The sequence below is a fragment of the Pagrus pagrus genome (genome assembly GCF_965226575.1).
Source record: "Pagrus pagrus genome assembly, chromosome: 10".
Taxonomy (NCBI): Eukaryota; Metazoa; Chordata; class Actinopteri; order Spariformes; family Sparidae; genus Pagrus; species Pagrus pagrus.
In genome coordinates this window covers 4997223-5022167 of record NC_140194.1, presented here as the reverse complement: position 1 = coordinate 5022167, position 24945 = coordinate 4997223, and the positions used below count along the sequence as shown (strand labels likewise).

General features: G+C 42.9%; 1 protein-coding gene across 2 annotated transcripts in view; it reads left to right on the top strand.

Annotated features, from left to right (window-relative positions):
• ldlrad3 (low density lipoprotein receptor class A domain containing 3) overlaps positions 1-24685 on the top strand; it is a 90779-nt gene extending 66094 nt beyond the window's left edge. For both annotated transcript variants that reach the window (XM_084365018.1, XM_084365017.1), the window contains 2 exons: positions 21361-21763; positions 22135-24685. In XM_084365018.1, the coding sequence (XP_084221144.1) occupies positions 21361-21763; positions 22135-22339 (608 nt within the window). In that variant the 3' untranslated portion in view covers positions 22340-24685. The remainder of the gene's footprint in view (positions 1-21360; positions 21764-22134) is intronic.
• The last annotated feature ends 260 nt before the right edge of the window (positions 24686-24945 follow it).

Below are 24945 nucleotides of genomic sequence, written 5' to 3'. Positions count from 1 at the left end.
ATGTGATATTAATAAGCAATATGACAGAACCCGACTGTATGTAAAAAAAAAACATGGGAACAGACAACACATGTGTACTATTAACATTATTGTAGTTGTTACCTGTGACTCATCTCCTAAAGGTGGGTTTTAACATAAAGCTGAACACATACGTATCATACCAAGCAATGGTTAACAGTGTTCTGGGGGGTTTCGATTCTGAAAAATACATCGCAAGCTTCTGAAATGAGCTCAAATCTCGATGCAACAACACGTGGTACTCTTAATCCGTTCTATTAGCTGAGCCTGCAGTTTGATACCCAGTCAATTAGATGTATTGAAGTTCCTCGGCTGATGTGCAAATTAACTGTGACCTCTCTCAGACCTCCGGTAGGCTACATTTGAACTAACTGCCTCTCTGATGTTTTTATTTTAACTGTCAGTGGAGCAGAGCCACTACTGCAACCGCAGAACCAGAATCAGGAAATACTAAATAAATATTGCAGGATATCAAGGTGTCGATAGTGGGCGGTGCAGGAAGAGCTGAGTATGCAGTATGAATACACCATTTTGAAATACATTTGCAAGTATTTAAGTTAAAAAATGACTTGTTTTATCTGCATTCACTCTCTTACATTTCTTTCTTTCTTTTTTTTATGTTTTCGTTCCCACGTAAACATCATTCTACTTTGGATTTACCAGTGAATGTGTTTGCTCACTTGATTTGAGCGTGTATAACCAGTTTTTGGCTTTCTATAATAGCTTTGCGACGTGGCTGTGTTGGAGTGTGATTGTGTGTTACAGGGAGGTATTTGTGGATGGCATTTCCAGTGTTGCGACGCCGACATTATTGGGATTTCGAATGTGCATTTTGAGCCATTTAATCTCCAGATTTTGGTCGTTTTTTTTTCCCGTTAAGTCACAGGGCTGCAGTAGCGCTCTGTTTCACACAGTAAAAAAGCACTGAACAAAAAGAAACCGAAGTGGTTGCAGACGCTCTGCTAGGGAATACCAAAATAGAGAGAGATTTCTGCCCTTCATGAGATATTCTCACATAGCCGTCATCCAAATGTGTGGGTTCCGACACCAGCCTCACAGCCAACAAGGATCTCGGATGAAAGTATATGAAGATTGAAAGCGGAGGACTGTTCTCATTTTGCTCAAACTGCAGGATTATTGCATTTGGAAAAATGCCTTTCTTTCAAATGTTTAAATAAGAGGAACCACACGCACAGGCAGTGTAGCTCCATGGTTCTTTACAGAGTGTGCATCCGTCAGGGTTCACTGCCATGGTGCAAATGTTTGAGACTTACTGCCTCACACAGACGACGATGTGCATTCATTCACTCTCATGATTATGAAATGCCTCCTTATGGTCCTTTGCTTTCTATATGCTGCGCTATAGGTGGTTTCCTCGTAGACAGTGCACAATAGATGCGGATGTGTAAACCAACTAGCTGTACTGTATTCCTGAGGGACGGCTTTCGAGGGATGTTTTGTAGTTCTTAGCCTAGTTTCTCAAAGCAGCGTCTTCCAGCTCTGACAGTCTACTGGGAAACCTTTTAATCCCGTGGTCTTGATGATATTTGAATACAATCACAACTGTTATTTTCTTTGACTTGTTTCATTTTCTCTCCAAGAATAACTCAAATCATTACACGACTTCTGAAAAATAGGGCTTACGGCACCCAAAAATTGTACGGTATGTGGAAATCCAGCGTTTAGAGAGAACTGCTCCTTTTTTTAAACTCGCATCAGCCCCAATCATTTCTGATGATAGTACACTGTTTTTTTTCTGTGGGGGTTGCTTGGTGTGTGAAACACTGCGGCCCAGAGTGAAATATTTCAGATGTATTGCCATTACATTTGGTGCAGACATTTATTTTCCCAGAGAATTGATGCTATAACTGATATAACTGGTGATACCCTGACTTCTTATCCAGAATTACATGCAGATCAAAATCTCTTCAGTTCAAGACAGGATATGCTATTTGCATTTTTGTATGGTATGTTCACATGCCAATGAGATGTTCCTAAGCTGATCTTCCTCTCTACAGCCTTATTTGGTCACTTTTATTGCCAACTGTGGTTCACTTTTACACTTATTCTCACCGAGTTTTAAATATGGTGTGTGCTCCTTTGTTTCATCTTTAAAATGATCCCATTTTACAGTGAATTGCACATGCACAAAGGAAATAGAGGAGCTGATTATTGCTGGGGAAAGGGGATATCAATGAAACAGCTGCAGGGAGGTTGTGAATGACATTAAAAGTAAGTATTGATTATTTGGAAAAACACTTTGACTTGGTGATGCCTGTTAGCTATCACCTTTTTCAGTCCGTCAAAAGTTCAACTACTGCAAAAGCACATTACTATGAAGACAGGTATTAATATACTGTAGAGTTTTAGCACGTAAATGGAGTTGGGACACACTCATGTGCCTGTAATTGCATCTGCGAGAGTTCTGCCTCAACATACAAACCCTCCAAAGTATGCGAGACGAGCACACTCCCTAACACAGTATCGGATGACACCTCCAGGCTGCAGATCATGCATAACTGGAGGCTGCATTATTAATTAGATGGGCATAAAGCTAACTCACTTGCACTGTGTGCCACAGCTTGATGTGTGGCCTGTCTCATCTGTGGTTGCGTGGGCGAGAGATTGTGTTTCTGTGCTGCAGAGTATGTGCTTGTGCGTGCCTGGGCCTGGTGCTGATGGATGGGCTAATGAATAAATGTGCATTTTTTCAAAAGCATTATTGACAGAGATGAAACAAATGTGTGCGAGCGCATGGACGAGGATCAGTTACACTGGAAATGATACCGTGGATGTGTATGTTAACGTACACCGCGGCTGGCTGTCATTGATTTGGAGGAAGCCATTAATGTGACTGTCTTAACCATCAAAAGAGGCTCCTGCTGAGAACGGAGGCGTAGAAACAACAGGCAAAAAAAGAAACTGAACTGTTTGATAGGAGCTGGGAAGCAAACAGGGAGGGGAAGACAAAACAAACATTCATTGAGCTTTTAGTGATCAAATGCTGTCGATAACGACGGACCACAAATGCAGTTGGGGAATGAGATCGGAAGGGAAGATACTGAGCAAGTGAGCCTTACTGCAGGGTATAACAGGGAAGAAATCTGCCTCTTACAAAAGTTAAACACACACTGAGCCCTGCTGCTTCACTTCAGCCAATAAGCCTCAGGGGTCCTGCACATATAGCACATGTGCTATATAGTAAAGCGCATGCATAATAGATTTTAGAAGCATTGATCCTAATTGGCTGTGTTGTGTTAAAGCTTTGCCCCTCAGCCTAAAGTAGTTTCTTTTACTCCCTGGTTAATGAAGCTGTTGTACTGCGGCTCACCAGGGGAAGAGACTATTGCTCGTCACATCTTCGCAATTTTTTTGAACGCGGTTCGGTCTTATGCTGTTCTGTCTTCAAGAAGACCCCAGTCAGCTATTTCCAGCAGTGTGCGTCACTCAGTTTGCAAGAAGATACAAATGGATGTGCAGGGAAAGAAGAAGTAGTTCAGAGACAGGAGAAGGATTGAAATACAGTAATATCCAGGGAGTGCGCCACAGACCACACAGAGACGGTGACATACTTTGAGATCCTTCTGGTGAGGCACACCAAGATTCCTGCTGGGATCTTTTTTCCCGTCCCCTCTTCATTTTTCCGTCAGAACAGCTCGGTATTGTGCGTTCAGACCGCACAGCATGCAAGACCAGTTTCTTCACTGATTGGCTCCACCTTCCCTTCACACACATAAAAGGTCATGACTTTAAACACTTATCTCAGAGAGCATTCTGGGACCAGTCTTATCTCTGACCTCCAGGTACCAGCCACTCTTTAGGCACTGATCCCCAATCTGCCCACGCTTCCTCAACCCTGCTGTCACACAGCGAATACGTACAGGCTGCACAGCTGACCATTATGCTCCGTTTCTTATCACTCAGACAGAAGCCATTGATTCCCCTTTAGCTGAACACAGAGATATGAGCAGGAGCCATAGACATTCAGCAATGAGCTGTGTTGTTCTGTTGTTTGACTTTGATAAAAGACGCAGGGGCTCCTTGCACTTCCTCCAGCCTGACCGGGCCTATTGTTAAAGGAGAGGGGATTAGATGGTGGAATGGGCATCAGGGGTCTTGCTCTGTTTCCTAACCAGGAAAAGAGAAGGGCAAGCCTGAAGCCATGGGAGGACTGTCATTGTGTGCAGGCACTGATATTTTATGCATGTGCATGCGTCTGTCTGCATGACTGCAAAAGACTAATGCCCTTTGCAGACAACTTTTTCTGTGTTTTCCACGTTTGCTTGTCCGTTTATTTCATACAGTGCGTGTGTGTATATAGTTTAAATGTGTATGTATGTGTGTGTCTGCAGGGTTTATCCCACTTGATCTGAAACCAGATCCTGGCCTGACATCCCTGCGCCCCTCTCCTCTCTGAGCTCAGACTTATCCTAGCGTGGCCTGCCAGGATAAAGTGGGCTGCTGTTCACTGTACCTTTAACAGATAAGCCTTGAGCATGCCGTCAGTGCTCGTCTTGAACGACATTGACTGGCTCTTCTGCATACTTATGGATGGACATGGTGTGTGTTGTTTAACTTATGCCTGCAGATTACCTCACAATATGTGAACGCGACAGACATCTGAGAATCTGTTGTTGGCAGGTTTAATGTGCAGTAAACTCTTCAATGATTGAATTGACCCTTCCTAAGTCCTGCCCATTTTCGCACTGTGGTCCAATAACAGTTGAGCGACCTTGGTACCCGGATGAACCTTGGTCAGCTTTCCCGTTTCCTGTTAAAATTATACATGCCTTGTGCCAGGTTTGTCAGTGTTGACAAGAAAAACAAGTTAACAAGATTGTTAAAAGATGTTGCTGGTGGACCTTGACAAGTGACACTTGACACCCTGACCCGATGGAAGGCGTTGTGTTTGTTCCGCTCCCATAACCAAAGACAAAAAACAATGTAAAGAGTGGATCAGGCTGTGTGGTAGATTTCGCCATCAGCTGAACATCAACACCACCACATCATATTGTACATAGTCACATGTTAGGTTAGCTAAGTTTAGTTCGGACTGGAATGACCTGCATTGCTTTATCATATTAATAAAACTGTATATTATATCCTTGCTGTTGGCTTCTTCAAGCTGTATTGCCCAGAAACTTTTTAAAAAACACTGCAGCACCTGGCTAAACGGGACCGGCGTCGCCATGTTTGTTACTGTCAAGCTTGTTCGACCCAGCAACCGTAACTAAGGGGAGCGGGACCTAGGATCAATTCATTGTGTTATTAGACCAAGTCACAGTGACATCACGGTAACAGCAACACTTTTTGTGATGTCACTTCTGTGAATACAACTTGCGGTTGACACAGTAGTCCAACCTCTCTGACATTTCTGCTGTTCTTATTTTATGTTCTGTGTTGCGTTGCTAGTGTCTTTGATAAACTATATCAACCCGACAGCAACATTTCACCGCTGCTGGAACTCACTGCTGGTCTTAAATTCTGTTATTATATTAAGGCATTAAATGTGCATTTTAGATGACTGAGATGAAATAACAGAATGAAAAAAAGGAGAATAAAATTGTATCTTAGATACTTGATGCACGAGGTTTCTACCCTGAAGAAATTACCTTGAATTATTCTTCAGCTGTTCATTTTTGGTGTTGTTATTAAGAAAATGTGTCTACACACCTTAATTAATCCTGTCTGTGTGACTTTGATCTCTGCCCCGAGAACTAAATCAAATGCTTTGGACTGGAACGCTCACTGAGACACGCTCTCCTGTTGCCAGACCTCACAGCAGATAACCTTACCAAGAGGAAATGAACTGCTTCTGTGTGAGTGTGTGTGTGTGGTTTTGTTGATTGAACAGTTCATGTCAGAGTTAAACCCGAGAGTGCTGCAGCTTTTACTTTTACTGCTGTGAAACTCCCAACATATAAATTCCATTTGACAGATTGTCTTCAGTATTCCCTGTTGTCGCTGTTTGTGTTTGGATTTAATATAATTTAGCATAGCACATTATCTTGTGTACTCATAAAAAGGAACACCAAGTGCTCTGCTTTTGACACATTTAATGTGGTTAGCTTAATTTCCTCTGAACGATATCAAAATAATTGGATTTCGGGTTTCCGGTTCAAAGTACAACAACTTTCTACACAAACAGAAAAAAGGGTGGAACATCATTGTCAAATGGAATAGTTTTTTTCAGACAATCCAGCAGTGTGTTGATAAGAGCTGAAAAGAAAAAGGTTGCATCTTTGTGTGTCATAATGTCAGCGCTGATACAATAAGCTGCACCACAGCAACCTCTTGAACCAGCTTTAATCTCATCTGCAGACCTGCCAGTCAGCAGGGGCACCGCGGGGACACACTCTGCAGGTGAACCTGTGAGTGGCGGCCCGACAATGACTGATGGCTTAACTGCCACTTATGTGATCAATACGGCTGACATCTACGCAGGCAGCTCGCACGCTCTGATTTAAACAAGCGGCAATAACCATGCACTAATCTGATCGCTGCAGTATGTGCAAGATGTGGGGATAGCTCTCTGCAGAGACGTGGATAAGCAGCGGCAGTCAAACTACAGGCATTACACGAGGGTATTGTGAAAAACGGTGTCAACTATTGTATGCACATTCACAGCATGTTTTTATAAAAGGATTATGGCAATGTTTTAAACCTTTACTGCACACCATTTTTGAAAGCATGGCACGTTTTCAGACTGATTCCCAAGTAAAACGAGACACTTCCTTATTAGTGTAGTCAAGGACGCTTCGACATTCAAGATTTGAGACTCAGCTGCTGAAATGCAAATGTTTTATTGGAAGAAATTACAATATTGGCATTAACCTTTTCATGCCACCTCTATATGCTACGTGTAGGGTTTTTCCCTCATAACCCTTTGCCACCACCATGGAACAGATTACGTTCCAGTTGTGCACCTATTTTTAATCATGCAGAGTATTTAAAAAATTAATCTGTTTGGAACCCAATATTTTGATTCCCTGCTGAGACCAAAGAAAGCAGTTTTTTCTTGGCCTGAAGTGCAAGTGGTGACAACCTCAATCACCATTCAGGGCGTTCGTGGCTCAGGAGGTGGAGCGTGCCGTTGACTAATCAGAAGATTGGTGGTTCGATCCCCTGGTTGCATGTTGAGGTATCCTTGGGCTAGTTACCGAACCCCAAATTGCCCCTGATGAGCAGGTAGCCATCTTGCATGGCAGCCTCTGTGAATGTGTGTTTGAATGCGTGAATATGATGTGTGTAAAGCGCTTTGAGTGGTCAACAGACTGGAAAATCACTGTATAAATTAGGGGTAGACCGATTATCTGCCCTGGCCGTGGGCATGTCGTTCTACAGGTTGGAAAGAGATCATGGAGAAGGTACCAATAAAGAAGTCAAGTGAGAACTCTACTTTTTGGGATGAATGCAAATATCTGTAATAACAGAACAAAAGCTCTGAAAGGTATAAAATGTCATCTGCCGTCTTGTTACTGCTGTTGTGCAGCGGCCTCCGTTGATGGAAATGCGGGCTGGCTTACTAGATAGCACCAAGGATCCCAAATTCCTGAACGTGACCTGTTCAAGAACCAGAACTAATATGGTGGAAAACGGGAGTACCAGAAACATGTCTCCTGAAACATTCCTCTACGTTTTAAAATGTTGGACTTTCCCCGAATGCCAAAGCAGAGGATTCACTTTCAAAACTTTCCCTATGCTGCTTGCAACAATAGCAAGCAACGTCCAAAAAAGTGCATGGATGAATTTCAAAATACATAAACCTGTCACCACAGGTTGATTCTCATGCAGCATTGGCACGAAACCTCCTAAAAGAAAAACAAAATCATTTGAAACCCTTGCGTTATGCACACTTTGCAGTCAATGACTTAAAACATTCAAAAGCACTCGGAAAGTGCTTTAGCTTCTGTGCTTTTGGAGATGCTTTCCCCATCTGGGAAAGAAAGGTGCATACTCAGTTGTTGTTTTAGGACAGGAGCATATTTTTCAAGTAAAAATATCTTCTCAGTTCGAGTTCCCCGTGACACACAGACCTCTCAGTGCTTTGAAGAGCTGTGAAACAAAGGTTTTGGATGACAGTGAAGCTGAAATTAGTGGTGAGCAGAACAAAGAATCTAAAGATAACACTCCGGGATGCTGGCAGTACAGCTCAGTCCCTGTGTACTACTCAGTTATTAAAAGCCTCGTCCTGTTACACCCCACTGCTGCCAGGCTCCCAGTAATGGGGCCTCGTTTTAAATAGTCTTTCTCCTTCACTGTGCGCCCCTGAATTAGTCGTTTTTCTCCAGATCACCATGTGACGGCATCATTTGCTGTTCAGTCCTATCCTCCCCCACATCAAACAGTCTTTCATCATGTTTGTTGGTCAGCCTGCTGCTGGTACTACTGAACCTTTCAGATGACCTTGTGTCTGACTATTAATAAACCCAGCTTTTATAAGAGACCAGCTATAAGAGAAAGAAAATGTCAGGTGTTTTTAAGCTTCTCCTCGCATAATATTTGTGTAGCTCTCCTCTGTCCTCGAGGAATATTGAAATTCTCTACCGTGCTTACATAATTCCTTTCCATCCACTTTGAGCAGAGTATGCTGCACTTTATTGTGATAAATCATCCTCACGGTGGGAATATATTTCAGAGGGGAAGAAAATATCCATTCATAGTTATTATTCACATTCTGTGTTTTCACATTTGAGCTTAATGAACATCCTAATTCTCTGTGAATGTCAGCCGCCTGAGCTCCTAGTCAACATTCAAACCCAACTGGTGCTTCTTCTAAGTTTTATAAATCACTAAAACCAATTTGCCCTCAACAGTCAGACGTCCCACATCAGCTCCCCGTCACCGAGGCTGTCAGATGAGTCTACGTCTCCTCTGTGACTCCTGCGTTTCATCCTGCCTGCTGTTGTGTCGGTCTAGCTGCAGGCTAGTTTTTTTTTTTTAATAATAGTCTCCTCTCGCTCTGGAGGAGGCTGGTTGAAGCCTGAGGATCCCATCCCTGGAAATGCTCAGGCCTTAAAGAGGGACTTTTAATCTCGACAATCTTATCACTCATCTTCATCACATCTTGGCTTCGGGGCGTCGTCTGTTTGTGCGCATGCGTGAGTCCTGTTTGTGTCCACTCTCAGGCTAGCCTCCACCCCTTCCTCACTCACCTTATGGCCTCAAAGACCAGTTGCCATGGCGACCGTACCCGTCAGATTTGGAGGGGTGCACTCGTAGTCAAAGCCTCCCATCAATCCCCCCCCTCCTCTACCACCATTCTTCCTTTTCATCCAGGAACAAAATAGCCTACCCTTCACAACCACTGAAAGGTTTCTAAAAAAATATAAAAAACTACTTCACTGCATCAGTTGGAGCACGCAACATGTTATGAATAGAGCTATGAGTGACGCATCTTTGTTTTTGTTGCTCCTACTGAGTCTGAATCTCTGTGATGCACAAGCAAAAGTGATAGTCATACCCCGTCTTTTCACCAACAGCCTCAGACTCCACTATCCCACTTCTCACTGCTCCCTCAACAGCAGCAACATCCAGTCCTTTGTGTGCAGGAGCCAGTAGTCGAAACCTTGCATTCGTTTTAGCTGATGGCGTTTTGCTTTATTTCACTTAGTGGTAAAATAAAATACAATCATGGCTATTTTATTGTCTTAATAAATTAATGACTGAATGCATTAAAGGAAGAGTTTGGTATTTTGGGAAATAAGCGTATTCACTTTCTTTCTAAGCGTTAGATAAGAAAATCGATACCAGTGAATATGAAGCTAAAGGCAGCAGCTGGTGAGCTTAGCTCAAAAATAAATAAAACAGCCAGCTTCCACTGCTAGAATAACAATAACATACAGTAATGTTTAATGTTCAGCTTTTCAGGGGATAATGTGCCGGTCTATTTCAGTGACTGCACTGATTTTAAGCTGGCTTCTTGACAACAGTGACGACAAAACAGGGTGAAGTCACTTTGCCCAGCCGAGAAATAGTTCAGCATACGTCATAACTCCGTGTTAAACCACAACATCTCATACTGACAAGACAGTGATGTTAGTTATGCCATGATAGTTATGGACACACCATCCAAGTAGATGCAGATGCAGGAATGTATCTTTAAGGAGCAGCCTTAAAACCAAGCCGGATTAGCATGGCTCTTGTCCCGGTTCTCTTCCTCCCTGGGGGACCGCCCCAGGCCAGTCAGGTTGGATGGTCGCAAGATGCTGTGAGCCGTGATGGTGTATCAAAATCAAAAACACCTGCAAATATCATTTTATAGTCGAAAAAATTGATTCTCAGATGCATCACAATTCCCCTTGTTACATTATTTCTCGTGCAGAAAACTCAGTAATCGAATCTTGACATTGTTGGCTGTAACAATCCTGTAAGACCTGTCCGGGCCGTACGTTCCTCCCTGCTTAACTTAACTGATGTGAAACAGGCGTCTTGTTTATGTTCGAGGCCATTTCTTGAGTTCTGGTGAGAATGGCTGAGCATGAGCAAAGATAATGGAAGTAAATTAATCTGTTTGTGGATCGTTATAAACACTGATTTAATCTAGCAAGTAGTCACACAGTGAGAGAAAAATAAATCATGTATATAATGAATCAGAATCGAATTGAATCCAGGGTTGCCTCGTGATTTCCACCCCTAATTTGTTTTTAAATACGCCTAATAACTCGTTATTAGAAATACTTATTGTAGTAGTACTCATGTCATTTCTCAGCTCTACTACTTTTCTAACCTGGCTCTTTATTATTTCACAGTGAACATTTAACCTTTGTGCAATAGCTGCTCCTGAAGTATTATCAGCCAGTTGTTTTCCTTTCACCTGCCCTTCCACGTCCCTGTCCTGCTCTTCCCAGCAACCTCCTCCACTCTCCTCCTCCACCTCCACCTCTTTAGTGGATGTTCTCTAGGTGCCGAAGTCATCCATTAACTCTAACCCACCTCCCCTCCGCTCTTCTAGCCGGCCCACAGTAAGCTGTGACTGAGTGTTATGGGGGGGGGTCTGATAGTCGCAAGCAATGGAGCAGACAAGTTATTACAGGACAGGCAAATAGAGGCGCGATGAAGCATGAAAACCTCCCTTCCCCAAAGCGCCACTCAAACACACACACACACACACACACACACACACACACACTGGGAGATATACAGACAGACGGACAGAAGGACAGAATTGGAAGCAGACAAAAACAAGGGCAAACACAAACAACGCAGGCACTTTTATGCTCTCTTCCACGAAACTATTAAGATATGCAGAAGTTCTTAATGAGAAAAAAAAAGAGATAGGCAGGCGTATAGAGTACCACGCGCACACACACACACAGACATATGCAGCCTGCCCATTAATTCCTTCTTTCTCTCTGCATGCTAACGAGAACAGACATATAGTACATGACAGGGCACAGCAACAGGAACAGGGTGACAGCATGGGACATGAATATTAATACGGGGATGCTGAAGGGATCTGGAACAGTCCTGTCAGAGAACTGTTAACATGCTTTGCTTCCCAGCGTGGCTTGGCAAAGGAGCTTTCAATCAATCCATCTTTCATGTTCCCACCAGGGGAAAAGTTTGTTGGCACCGAGGTTTTTTAAAAACAATATCACATAACAGAGGACGACAAGAGATCATCCCACAGGGGAGAAAGAGGTGAAAACCCTGACTTCTGGAAAACGGGAGATTAAATAGTACAAACACCCCCCTATTTTTAAAAATCCACCATTGCTGGTAGAAATTATGTTCACAGACAAGGTTTTAAAGGTACGACAAATAAGGGCAGCATTTCATCTGAGTAATTGCTAACTGGATTATTTTTATACATCCACGACGGCTACTGTTAGCTTGTTAGCTCAGTTAGACGTGCAGTTAGCCAGATAACCAGGGCAATGTTGGTGTTATACACCGCTAGCACAGGAGCTTTGGACTGCTGGGAGAAAAAGGTGTTAAATCCCAGGGCTAGCTGGTTAGCATGCTAACTTCAGTAGATATCTCTTCAACACAGTACGTAGACATCTTTGACGTGACATCAAAACTGTTATTTCTTCACATTCTGTTGATAATTTTAGCATTAAATTTCTTACATATTGCACCTTTAAAGGTTAAGTTATCTTATCTTCCTTCCTCGGATTCTCTCCCAAAAGTTAGAGGCGACAGGCGACCAATGAAACACACTGCAACCTTGAGAAAAATTACTGATTTCTCCGCCTTTGAACATTGTTGGAGAAATCTAAGCACACATCTCAGTCGTTTTTTGACATTTTAATACAGAAATGTTACATATTATATTTTCAAGTTTGGTGATGGCTCTCACTTTGACCTGACAAAGCCTTTTGAGCAACCGCCTTCATGCAGTAGCTTCAGGCTGCCTGCATTTTAGAGCGATAAAGTATTTAATTTGCTGCCAAAACATCGTGTCAAGCAGCAACCCTAATGAAAAGTGTTTGCAGGTCTCTGTTAGATAAAATATATGTTTGCCTTTCATAGTTTCAGAGCGAGGAGGCCTGTATCACAAGCCATTTATCAGTGTTGCCTGAGTGGAAATGTCTCACCGGTAAGCCACTTGCACACAAACAAACACCATACATCTCGAGTGCAATAGTGAAAACATGTGAGCTGGAATGGAGGTGAAGCATGGACCCCATTTATGTGTGGGAATTCAAGTTTGATCTGTATCTGGGTGTCTTAATCTAGATATAGAAGATTGTATGTTAATGGAAGGCGCACGAACACTATCAGCACGTGACCGGATCAGCCAGACCACCTCTGGAGTTCATCTGGCTGGCAGAGTGATAGGATCGCATCAGGCAGTGTCCACTCATGGAGGTAGAAATAAAATCACGACAGGCTCGGCAAGAAAATGCACCAAAATAGGGACAATTCTTCTCTCCAAAGTCAAACATTCACAGTTGCTGCAAAACACAATAGCTGTAAAACACCAACTTGTCGTTTTTCGGTTGCTTCCCTCGGAGAAAGAAAAGGTGCATTCTCAACAATAACCTCGCCTCACCTACATGTTTCTTTGTTGAGAATAGATAAACCTTCTGCCTTTCCACCTCCTCGCCTGCTTTGCATAGTGTGCATAAAAAAAATGTGGCCAAATGACAATGCAGGGACGACACAGACAACATAAAGACTGAGAGTAAATGCAGCGGAGTGATTTTTTTACATTCTAGATGCAGAATTTAGTTTAACCGTTGGTGTAAACTGGGTCAGAAAGACGGTAAAAGTGGGAGGGGTTTCAGTTTTTATGATCCTTTTTAGCCAAGTTTATTGTGACCATAACCACAGTCACTTTTAGGAGTTTGTTTTTCACCCTCTGGCTTCCACTCTGCTGTTGGTCGCGCTGTCTGACGAGAAGAAAGTGCACCAAATAACCCACAAGTTGCTGTTTGTAGTTTCCCCCCCTAATTTTTTTTTTCACATTTCTCCACCATGTGGCATGGGTTTAGTTAGCTCGTTCTGGCCCGGGATGAAAGGATTTGTGGGATTTTGTTTGTATTGCTGTATTTTTTTTAAACTTTTTTTTCTCGCATGAGCATCTGAAAGCAGTCTGCGTTCAAGTGCGTGGGTGCGTGGATGTGTTTGATCTTTGTTTTTTGGATGAACTTACTGTAAGGTAAGTTGATTAAGTCACATTTCAAGTATCTTCATGCATGTATAGTATATGCCTCGTTGGCATGTGCTCGGTATTTGTGGGCTGTATGTTAATTGCATCTTTTTGCTGGTGTTTGAAGCCAGATGGCAGAGCCCCCCCGCCGCACACCCTCTACTCCCTAACCCACCCCTCAACCCAGTTCACACCCCTCCCTCTGCTCTGGATGCCTGCCCAATACAACGGATGAAGTGTGACTGTGCCTGAGTAAATGTGTGTGTGTTGCCAAGTAAACATGAGAACCGCCTGCCCCCTTGTGGTTCTCCCTCCTCTCCTCTTCCTCTCCCTCTCCCTCTCCTCGCTGGCAAAGCCTGTCACTGGTTCAGCGTCTCGTTTTATCACTCTGCCATTGTGGGCGTTGCTGTGGCAGCGGGGCTGCCAAATGAGCCAGGAGCCTCACACCTGTAATTAGCGTCAGACAAAGTGACTCTGCAGTCAGGGGAAGCACCGCTGTGACCGGCCTCTACAGTATCAGCCGAAGACAGCCGAACTAGACACGTAGCGGCAAACCCTGGAATGCCGGAGCGAAAGGATGATTGCTTTTTTTCCCCCCACTTTGGACTCTTTTTAAAGATGGCTCTTTGTGAATGTGAAATGAGTCTTCGGTGAGTAGGGAAAGTACGGCACATGTGTGCAGGCCCCATCTTTTCCCTCAGGAATGAGCCAGAAGGGGGGGGAGATATCGCCATTCCCTTTATTCAGAGGCGTTTTAAGTGTGGCAATTAAGATATGTGGAGTCTTTTATTAGCCCGATTTCTTTTCATTTTATTTCGCTCATTCATCTTCAGATGAGCGTATCCTGACAGTTGTTATTTTGCATATTCAGTGGAAGGTAGCCAATCAGGATAAAGGAATGTATCTCAGCAACACAACAGCGTGTCTGCTGTTTATCTGCAGCGTAGTTTGATTAAAGACAGACAAAAGAGCGCTTTAGAGCTTGTTTTAATCACCGCGCCCTCAATAGCCTATTGTGCACTAACATCAGCCCTCACTTTGCTTCAGTAGCTGTGTACAATGTTCTTTTTTTGGGCCATGTTTGTGTGCACCAATATTTTTTCTCATCCAGTTCTGTGGCAACTCTTAATGCTTTTCTAAGCGCTATATCGTAGGCAACTGGACTTGTTCCAGTTGCCTATGATATAGTACGACCTGGATGACTGAGAACCTTCATCCACACCTTAGTGCTTTTATATTCTTATTTTATTTCAGCCAATAAATGTTTTAATGAGAATTTTGTGCGATAATCCTGTTTAATAACCCTCTTACATCTTGTTTCATGCTAAATATGTGTCAAAAAATACATTTTTGACATTGCATTATACATCAAAATCCCCTTTTCTCTACTTTTGAAATGAAAAAAGTATTTTTGATGACACCCTCCTCGCAGATTCCGGTTTCTCCCAGGAACACAGATTTCACATCACTGAAGATTGACACTTTCAATTCACTGTGACTTTAAGATATGCGTATAGTGGGCCTTTTTGCAGTTGAATAGGCTATATCTATGCTTATTGCTGGAGAAACAGCATGTTATTGCCACGCTGTCTCTAAATGACGAGTATATTCTGCCGTTCTTGTAAATTGTAACACCAAAGTGTGTAATAGCGTGTAATATAAAAAACCCTGCAGCTCCCTGGAGGATGGATTGGTCAAACAGAGTGTAAAACAGGCTGTCACACAGGAGACTGGGGTTCATATCTTGCTTGAAACCTTAAATCAACGTTGATTGTTTTAAAGGTCCAGTGTGTAGTATTTAGGAGGATTTCAGGTATGAAAACCTGAAACTAAGAGTTGTAATTTTGCCTTAGAATTAAACTTTTATGTCGACAAAGTGAGCACGTCCTCTTCCAGGGAGTCGGCAATGTTGCACCGCCATGTTTCTACAATACAATACAAACAATAGCACAGAACGGACAAACCAAACACTGGCTATAGAGAAGGCTGTTTCAAAAAGCCACCATAGGGAAGAGAAGAGAAGCAAGGGGTCTTTAGTTGGTTGCACTCTGCAAACTCACCACTAGATGCCACTAAATCCTACAAACCCGACCTTTAAGGAAGTAGTCACTTTAACCAAACCATGATTTTTTTTTCAAAACATAATAACCAAATAGTTTTGGTGCCTAATCCTAACCAAACTGAGACAATCACCTTAAATGTCCTGATGAAGCTTTATTTTGAAAGTCCAACTGGACGTTAAGAGAACACGTGCTGTACAAAACGGGACACTGACCTGGTTGAGCGGCGGGTATATGACATGCTTTGGGGTGATACTGGGTCGCTTCTTTACACAAAAATATAAGATAAAAGGGAAACAGTTGAATAAAATAAGCAGTGTTATGCGTGTTTGCAAAGAATGGCTGAAAGATGTAGAAGAGAAAAAGCACAAAAAGGGATCCAGGCAGAAGGATTACGTTCCAGAAGGGGGTTTTGTGACTCTGTCTCTTGTGATAGATTTAAGGCTTGTTTGGAGCAGCGTGTGTGGAGTTCAATTTTCTAGGTCTGTGGTGGAGGAGATGAGATGTGTGCACATGATACTTCAAAAGACTCCCTGCTTATGTCTCCTCCCTCTCCCTTTGGACATATCTTCATCTGTTCCTACCTACGTCCTATTTCATCTCCTCGCCTCTGTCCACTGCTGTCTGTGACCTCACTGTGTCCCTATAATTCTCTCCTCTCATGCAGGGGTAATAAGATTGATGCAGGCAGCAGATAATGAAATGCAAAAAAAAAAAAAATAGAGTGGTGGACTATTGGAGAGAGGGACAGCACTGAAAGAGGAAACAATGCGGGAGAGTTTGAAAGGAAAGAAGAGGAAGTGGGGAAACACAGAGAGGGATTTGATTTGTTTTTTGTCTTTTGTTATAAGCATTTTATTAAGTGCATAATCCAGGGTGAGTGCAGTTGTTGTATATCATAAAGGCAAGGTACATGTCATCTCCACGACAGTAAATTAACAACGAGAGGGGAGCAGAGTGGGATAGCGGGTGGACGGGAGAGGAAAAGCTCGAAGCTGAGGAGGAGGAGGGAGGAGGTGGGAGGCATTAGAGGAGAGACAAGAGGGGGAAACAAAAGGCACAGGCGTGGTGGCGCGGAGGCAAGAGGGGAGGACGGGATGTGAGGGGAGTGATGTGGAGGAAAGGCACTCTGATGTAATTAAAGTGGCTGAGTTGAAAGGCTGCACCTTGCCACCCCCCCCTCTCCCCAAGCCTGCACATATGGAAGGTTTATGAGTTTATGAACACAGCATAGACGCACTGTTAGAGGTGACAACACAACTGGACGAGTTTCACGGATTCTGAAAGTTACCTGATATTAAACACGATCAATAGATTCATCTTTTATCCATTGTGGTAATTTTCAAAAGAAGAGGTATACGACTAAAATCTTTCAAAAAGGACTAACTTTCCTTCAAAAGCAGCCTTGAAGTCCATTGATGTAAAGTAAAAAAAGTCAAAGCAAAGGTCAAAAATAGTCCATTCCTTTTCAATTCACTTCAGGCAGACAACCCTCGAAAAGAGGTTAATTTATTACAATAATCTTTTCATATAATTGAATAGTCAATGTTTAGGTCAGCTGGGCCAAGTTCACATTTGTATGACGACCACTTGGAGCGAAAAAACCTGAATATTTCAACCATTTATCAATTACTTCACAATTGCAACGTTTATTATTTAGCAACCATTTCTATTATTCTAGTTTATTAACCATGTATTAATTAACCATTTAAACCCTTAATTCTTTACTTTAAGTGAACTATTTTGACCATACTTAGCTTAAAGTAATGGATAAATGGTTGGAAGTATGGCTAACTGTTGAGTCTTTACGCTTGCTTGCTAACAAGTTACCGGTCGGAGCACATGTAGGCCTACACCGGGTTGGGAAACCACCGAAGTAGTACTTCAACTTGTATCCTGACTGACAGTAAGCCAGCGGTTTCTTAAGAATGTAAATTTTTTGTCACATCACACGAGACTTGTATGAAATTGAACGAGCTGAACGCTTCCTTCACTTTAGACGTCCCCTCTTCTGAAGCCAACAGTGTCCAGGCAGCTTTGCTATTGGTCGACAGCACGGATGCACTTGAGCCTTTCATGTCGAGTTTGACGCGACGGGAAAGCCTCTGGTCTGAACTTTGATCTTCAACTTTGATGATGACAGTTCCCTCAAATGGATTTGGTACACAGTACATTTCAGAGTGTTTTACTGGCTTTTTACTGTTTTGAATTACCTGTCGTATATTCATTATATGTCAGTCAGACGGTTGCTGGCTTTTATTTAAAAAGGAGGCAACATGTTGATTCATATCATTTAAAATAAGTAGATTGCATCAGAGTCGTCAGGTTTGTGACTTTCTCCTTTGATGTGCCTCAGAAAAACAACATCTCAGCCATCCTGGACTTTGATGTGTGAATCCATTCTTCATAGAGATTAAATTCACTGGTAGAAACTAAAATAATAAGACTCGCAGATAAAAGCCAATAGTAACTGCTGCTATCAAAGGACATAATGTGCGCACGTGTCCGTACGGTATGATGAGCACTTTTCTCTTTTGATTCACAATTACATCATTATTGTTGAAGCCCCCTCACCTGTCGTTGCATGTGATGATCACACCTTCCTTGTGCTATAACTGCAAGTGACAGCTCAAAACGTGAATGCAAATTACAGTCACACACACACACACAGACAGACACACACAGAGAAGGGGGGGCAGACACACAGGACCTCTCTGCTCTTACAGAAAATGAGCTTCAGTCTCTTTCTCGTCTTCTGCCTGTCTTTTCATCTCCCGTGCTATTTGAAACAGCCTTTGAGGCCTCTATCGCTAATGTACCGAATAGGCTCCCATTGTTAATGTTAAAGCATTATGAGTTCCTTTTGTGTGCGTTTCTCTCTGCTCCCAGAAGACCGCACTGAAACCTGATAGGCAGCGTAGGGGTGGCAGCGGTGGGATCTCTTTATTTGTGCTTTTTTTAAACTAGGTAATTATGGAAATAATTCTTCTTTGTTTTGGCCTTTCTCTGCTGAGAGTCCAGCTCATAGTTAATTGGTAGCGTGAAGGACTAGCCAATTTCAAATCACAAGGGAGGGGTCGAGGGGGGCTTGTTTTATTGGCTGGTGCCTGGTTGGGGCAGCGGGCGGGTGGAGCATCTGAATTAGATTAGATTTAATTAAGGCATGAGGCCCCTGACTACTCACTGGTACATAAATAGGCTGTATGCCAGAGTGGTAGTTGTTTTGAATTCAACAGTATGTGTGTGCACACACACACACACACACACACACACACAAACACAAACACACACAACAGCTGAAGACTCCCACAGGCCCTCAAGGTCAGGTAGACAGAGGAAACATGCAGCATGGTGTCTGGAAGAAAAGGAAAAACAAGCTCGAAAACTCCTCCTCTAATGATAGCTCCTTGTTACGTCCACACAGGTGCTCTGGAAAATACCGAGCTTTGATAGTATCTCTAACCCCCAGCACTGTTTTCTTAAAGGATTGTTTGACACTTGGGAAGATATATTCATTTAATCATATTCTTGCCAGGAGTAAGATAAGAAGATTGATACCACCCACATACCTGTCTGTTCAAAGAAGCCCACAACTGGTGAGCTCACCCTAGCATATGGACTGGAGACAGAGGGAGACACTTAGCCTCGGTAAAGTAACATAATCTGCTTTTGAGCTCATCAATTAACACATCATATCTCATTTATTTAATCTGTCCAAAGAACTGAATAATAGATGCACACATTGCAGTGTTATGGGGGTTATGTGCCAAACTATTTCTTGGCAAGGAACAGTCTCCTCCTGGACCAGCCTGGACTCCAGAAACACCATGAGGGAACACAGCAACTTGACGAGCGCACAGAGGCACACAATTATAGCTTCGTCTGTCTGTTTTTGTACAGCTTGACGATATAATCTGTAACATTTCATGTGTAAGACGAAGGCTTTTCACTTCCAGGTAAACACCTGATGATACATCAGAGTGAGGAAGGGAGTCAGACATCGTGATGAAACAAAATCTAACTTTAATGGAAATCGTATTATCCATCTTCTCATCCGACTCTTGCCAAGACAGCAAATAAGCATTTTTCCCAAAATGTGGAACTATTCCTTTAAGATTCACATTTTGACCTCTATGAAAACATGATTTGAATTCCAGCACATATAAAAAGTTTATCACTTAGTCTGTTGGGAATCAGAAAGTGGAGTTTCTTTTATAGGCACTTTAGTTGGTGTCTCTGACCTTTAACTCGGTGTAAGAGGGTCGCACCGGTTGACTTTTTGTGGAGCTCTGCATCTTTATTTAATTCTCCGAGGCCCTGTCGATCTAGATTGTAAGCGGGGGGGGATCTTTACCCTGTGCTAAATACAATATCCCCCAAGAGCCTGTAAGTCTATGTAAGCCCTGAATACTTCAAAAAGCTCCAAAAAGGCTTGGCTGCTTTGCAGTTTCAGGGGATCTAATCCTTACAGATGGCGTTTTTCGGACTATTGATTCAACCTCGAGATCTCTCGTAATGGTCATTTCCTGGCAAGCTCTCTGGGCAATATCCCCAACTGTCCGCATGATGGCTAGTGGACAGAGATATGAGTCCTTTAAAGCGTATATTAGCCGTCGATACACACAGTCTGCTATGCACAGAAACCTCGAATACAGAAGATTGGAAGTACTCCAAAGGGTGTATTGAACTTTTTAGGAGCCGCACCGAGGTTTGATGTTTACAGCCCCCTGAGGCATTAGTGTAATTTGAACTGAAACAGCAACTGTAAAATACTTTTATATAGCTCATTCCTCATTAGCACAGCCTGACTGCAGCGCCGTAATAAATAGGATTCCTTCCACTCCCTCCCTGCCTCCATAATACAAAAGTACTGTCTGCCGGTGAGCAGCAGGAGCGATATTTACATGAGCCTCACCCCGAGTGCCTGATTGAAATTCTCACACTGTAATATCAGTCAGCGGAAATGTTTAAGCGCTATTCCCCTCATCCCATCTGGAATAATAAGCTGCACTGCACTGCACTCGTTACAGGCAGCGAGCTGGCTGCTCTTCGTTCCTTACTGCTGGCCATCGTCGTCTTCTCATTGTCAACTTTAAGTTCCCTGGACTCCTAGTTTGCAGACGCCCCCGTTTCCCTGCGACAAACATGGCAATCTGTGGCAGCCCCTGGTGCTCCTCTGCCTTCTATCGTCTTCAGTGCAGAACAACTCGGGTCGTGTTTTATCTATAACTGCTTTAAGCTGTTTTGTACTTGCAAAAGACTATTTAGACTCTGTTCTTTCCCTTTCTTCATGATGAAAAGTGAGGTCCCCACTTTTGAACTAGAGGCTCACGACTAGCCTCCACTAGGCTCAAATTGTTCTCCTTGTCTCCGGATGCTCACGGGGAGAGTCTGGCTGCCGTTATGCTTATTATCTCTCTCCCTCTCATCTGAATCACACTGAACACATTTCAGCGTGAACCTGAAAACAATTTACTGCTTGAAATTCATGCGTCTCTCCTTAACTCCCTTCTCCATTCCCCTGGCTCTGCAGCTCCACAACTCATCCTCCCATTTCCTCAATCTCCTGTTCCCCTTAATTGTTTCCCTCTTCCTCTTCCCCTCCATCCTTCCTTTTTTCCCCCCAACCTTCTGCATCATTCTTAATTTCTTCTTCATCTCCTTCTTCTCCCCCCCCTACAGAAGCTCCAGGACAGGACTTTGTGACACTGGACTATCGCCTGCGCTACTACCCCAGCATCACCTACGCCGTCATCGGCAGCGCCGTCATCTTCGTCCTGGTGGTGGCGTTGCTCGCTTTGGTGCTCCACCACCAGAGGAAGCGGAGCGTCCTGCTGCCCAGAGGCGTAAGAGGGAGCTCGCATCACCACCACCACCACCAGCCCCTGCTGCTGTCCCGTCTGGTCATCTTGGACCGGGGCCACGTCCACCCCGGAGGTGCGGGCCTCTCCCCCGGCTCCCCAACCGCAGCGGGACAGTACCGCTCGACTCCGCAGGCACTGCAGCTGCTGTCTGGAACCTTGTATCCCTCCGGACTCTCCATGGACTCACCTCCATCCTACTCACAAGCTGTTCTGGATGTCAGGTGAAAGAAATAATGATTCTCACAGCTCTGTGGAGGTTTATTATCTCTGTATTCATAACTGAAAGCCTGACTTAAGCAAAAAGCACAAAATAGTGGCGCGGAAAGGTGTCTCTCTAGCAAAGAATAATCTAATTCAGTGTAATATTTTAATACAACATAATGAGACTAATTTAATTTCATTGTTGGCTTATTTTTCTCATATATTATTTCTTTTATACACACAGATGCAAGTTATTTTGTCAGAAAGGTTGTACACCCTGCTTCACTAGCTGCTGGTCCCAGTCAAAAAAAATACTCATTGTACAGTCCGTATGTAGTAGCTCATGGCCCTGACATCATATTCTTCCTCTATCTTCTATTTTTTCCCCCAGTCGGCCTCCCTGGTTTGATCTCCCGCCTCCCCCATACCTCCCTGATGGGGAGCTTCCATCAGAAGGCGAGCTGCCTCAGTACGAGGGCCCACAAGACCCTTTGAGCTACCCCACAGCACATCCCTCCGCACCCTCCACACCCAGAACTGTGGCCTCGGGCACTCAGCCGAGTTCAGGCTCCAGAGAGGAGTCGGAGCAGCTGTAGTCACTCTCTTGTAGAACTTAGAGACCGTAGTTAGACTGGAGAGACTGCCGGACTGAAGGAGCAGGCTGCAAGGCACCACGAGAGGCCAGAGACGGTCCACAGCTGAGACCCGCTGAGGAGAATCAACAGGGACTCACAGACTGTTGGAATAAACAGGGCCCTGAACCGGCTGCCCACACATCGGCTGACTGAAGCACCGGACTGAGACGAGCTCCTCCTGCTAGACTGATCCTGTGTGCTGGCGCCCCCTGCTGGCGTCGTGGCTGCACTACACCTTAAATCAGTCACACATTCATTCATCACTTCAGTTCAATTGAATTGTGCTCCCCTTGAAGAAAAAACTCTCCACGATACCTATCAAGCTGGAGTTAAACTGCCAATCATTAACGTAATCATTGACATATATAAGATGATAACACCTGAAATTGTCATTCTGTTCTAGTATAATCATGAATGGTGTAACACACATTGGCAGCACTGGGACTCCTCCTCACTGTACACAATATTTCACATCTACCATATTTTCCATAGTGGAGTTTAAAATTACATAATTATCATTGTGTTAAATTGTAAAGTACCTGAATGCTAGATGAAACCTGTACTGTAGAGTTACTGCTACATTTGATGACTTAATGTTCCTCGATGGTTTTAGCAATGACGCGCCTTATTCTTACTGAAGCCGATTTTTACACTTTTAGACGGTGCAGTAGTGTTGTGTAAAATGTTTAAGAGCAGCTCAGTCTAGAGGTACTCAAACCTTTTTAAGCAGTCCTTTCAACAGTGACCTGATTATACAGCTTCACTGAACTGATTGTAGGAAAAAACATCATTTTGTAACGTCTTTGCTGCGACTTCAAACTCATATTAACGATGTGTTTTCACATAGTTGATGAGAAACATCTCAAAAGGAAACAACCCCAGTTCCTTAAAAATGTTCAATCAAACATAATGTGATAATTTGCCGATCCTGTTAGACATATACTCAATTAAAACAGTACGGAGACAATTTATTTAGCGTTTTACCTCATCAGCTTCATAGATTTTTGTAAATATATGTTTATTCTGAATTTGATGCCAGCAACGTGTTTCAAACTAGTTGGGACAGGGACGCAAAAGACGGTAGACAGGTAGACAGATACATTACAGGTGATAGCATCATGATTGGGTGTGAAAGACGATTGTATAAATGATTTTATAAACATTCAGCACACTGTCCCAACTTTTTTGGAATCGGGGTTGTCATCATAAAAGAGCAGTGGAGGCCTTGTACCTTTTTCACAAATCATGTTCACAGTATTTCTTGTTGTCGTTTGCTTAAATTCAAGCTAAAAAAATGTGAAGAGGACCATTGAGATTTTTTTTTTTTTTTTAAATAATGCTGAGCAGAAATTATGTAAGCGAGTTTCACAGATCATTCCTCCGAGCAAAAGAACCACCGCTGTCAGCAAATATAACTTTTCTGCTTGAAGACCAATAATGATGTTATGTAGAGACAAAAAGGAAAATACGAATGATTTTTTTGTTGAGGCCTTATTCTGTGCCAGGTCGGCCATGAGTGCCTTTGTATGTGACGTGTTTGTGGGCACAAACAGCCATTTTAAAAACCTATAAAAACATAAGCTTGGTCTGATATATTACAGTAAAGCTCACATGACAAAAATAATCAGATTGTTAAAATTTTGCTTGAGATTTTTTAAATGTATGTAACTCTGGTTGTGAATCATTCTTGAAAAATCATCCTCAGTAGTGTTAGACAATGACCGATGATACCCATATCTGAAGGATCTGTGTTTGTAAGTGTACTGTTGTGTTTTGACCGTTGTTCGTTGGACACTGTACATAGCAGAAAGGGCAAAGTAAAGAGATCTATTTAAAAAAGGTAGAGTTTAAAAGGAAGAGATGAATGTGTAAATGTTGTCGTGCTTTGCATTTTGACTTTTTCCTCCAGAGCCAGCCGTGATAATGCAGGCCCAAGAAAAAAACAATCAAACCAAAGATAATCATGATTAACCTTAACCCAAGGCTGTTACCCTCCAAAGGAATGATTTTCCACAAGTGTTTGTGCCGTTATTCTATTAAAATGTGCAAAAGGTTTATTGAGTAAAACAGAATTCATGTTATTTGCTGTAAAAAAAAACTGGAAAATATTTCTCAGGACAAAATTTCTACCAGTCTCGTCTGTTCTGTTGTTTATATCTTGGTTGTGTTTTAAGATCATGTTCCATTTTTCTTCTTCTGATTTGATCTCATGAGGTTAGTTATTGACATATTTGTGACGTTTGCCCATCGTGATCTTTTTATCTCTTGTATTCTGTACATCGAAAGTAATATAAAATTCTGACTCAGCTTGTGTCTGTATGATACTTCTTGGAGGTCTAATATGACATTTTCTCAGCAACTTAATATATAGCTAAATCTATATATTGTAAGACTCTGGAGTTGTACCGCCAGCTGCCGGCGCCCCAGACTGACAGAGATTAGATCACAGATCAGCAAATAATAAAGATTCAGCCATCGGAGTCTAAACTGTGTGTGGAGAGTGCAGAAGGGTTATCAGCAAAATGTACTTTAAACATCAAAAGTACTTGTTCTGCAGTAAAAATGAC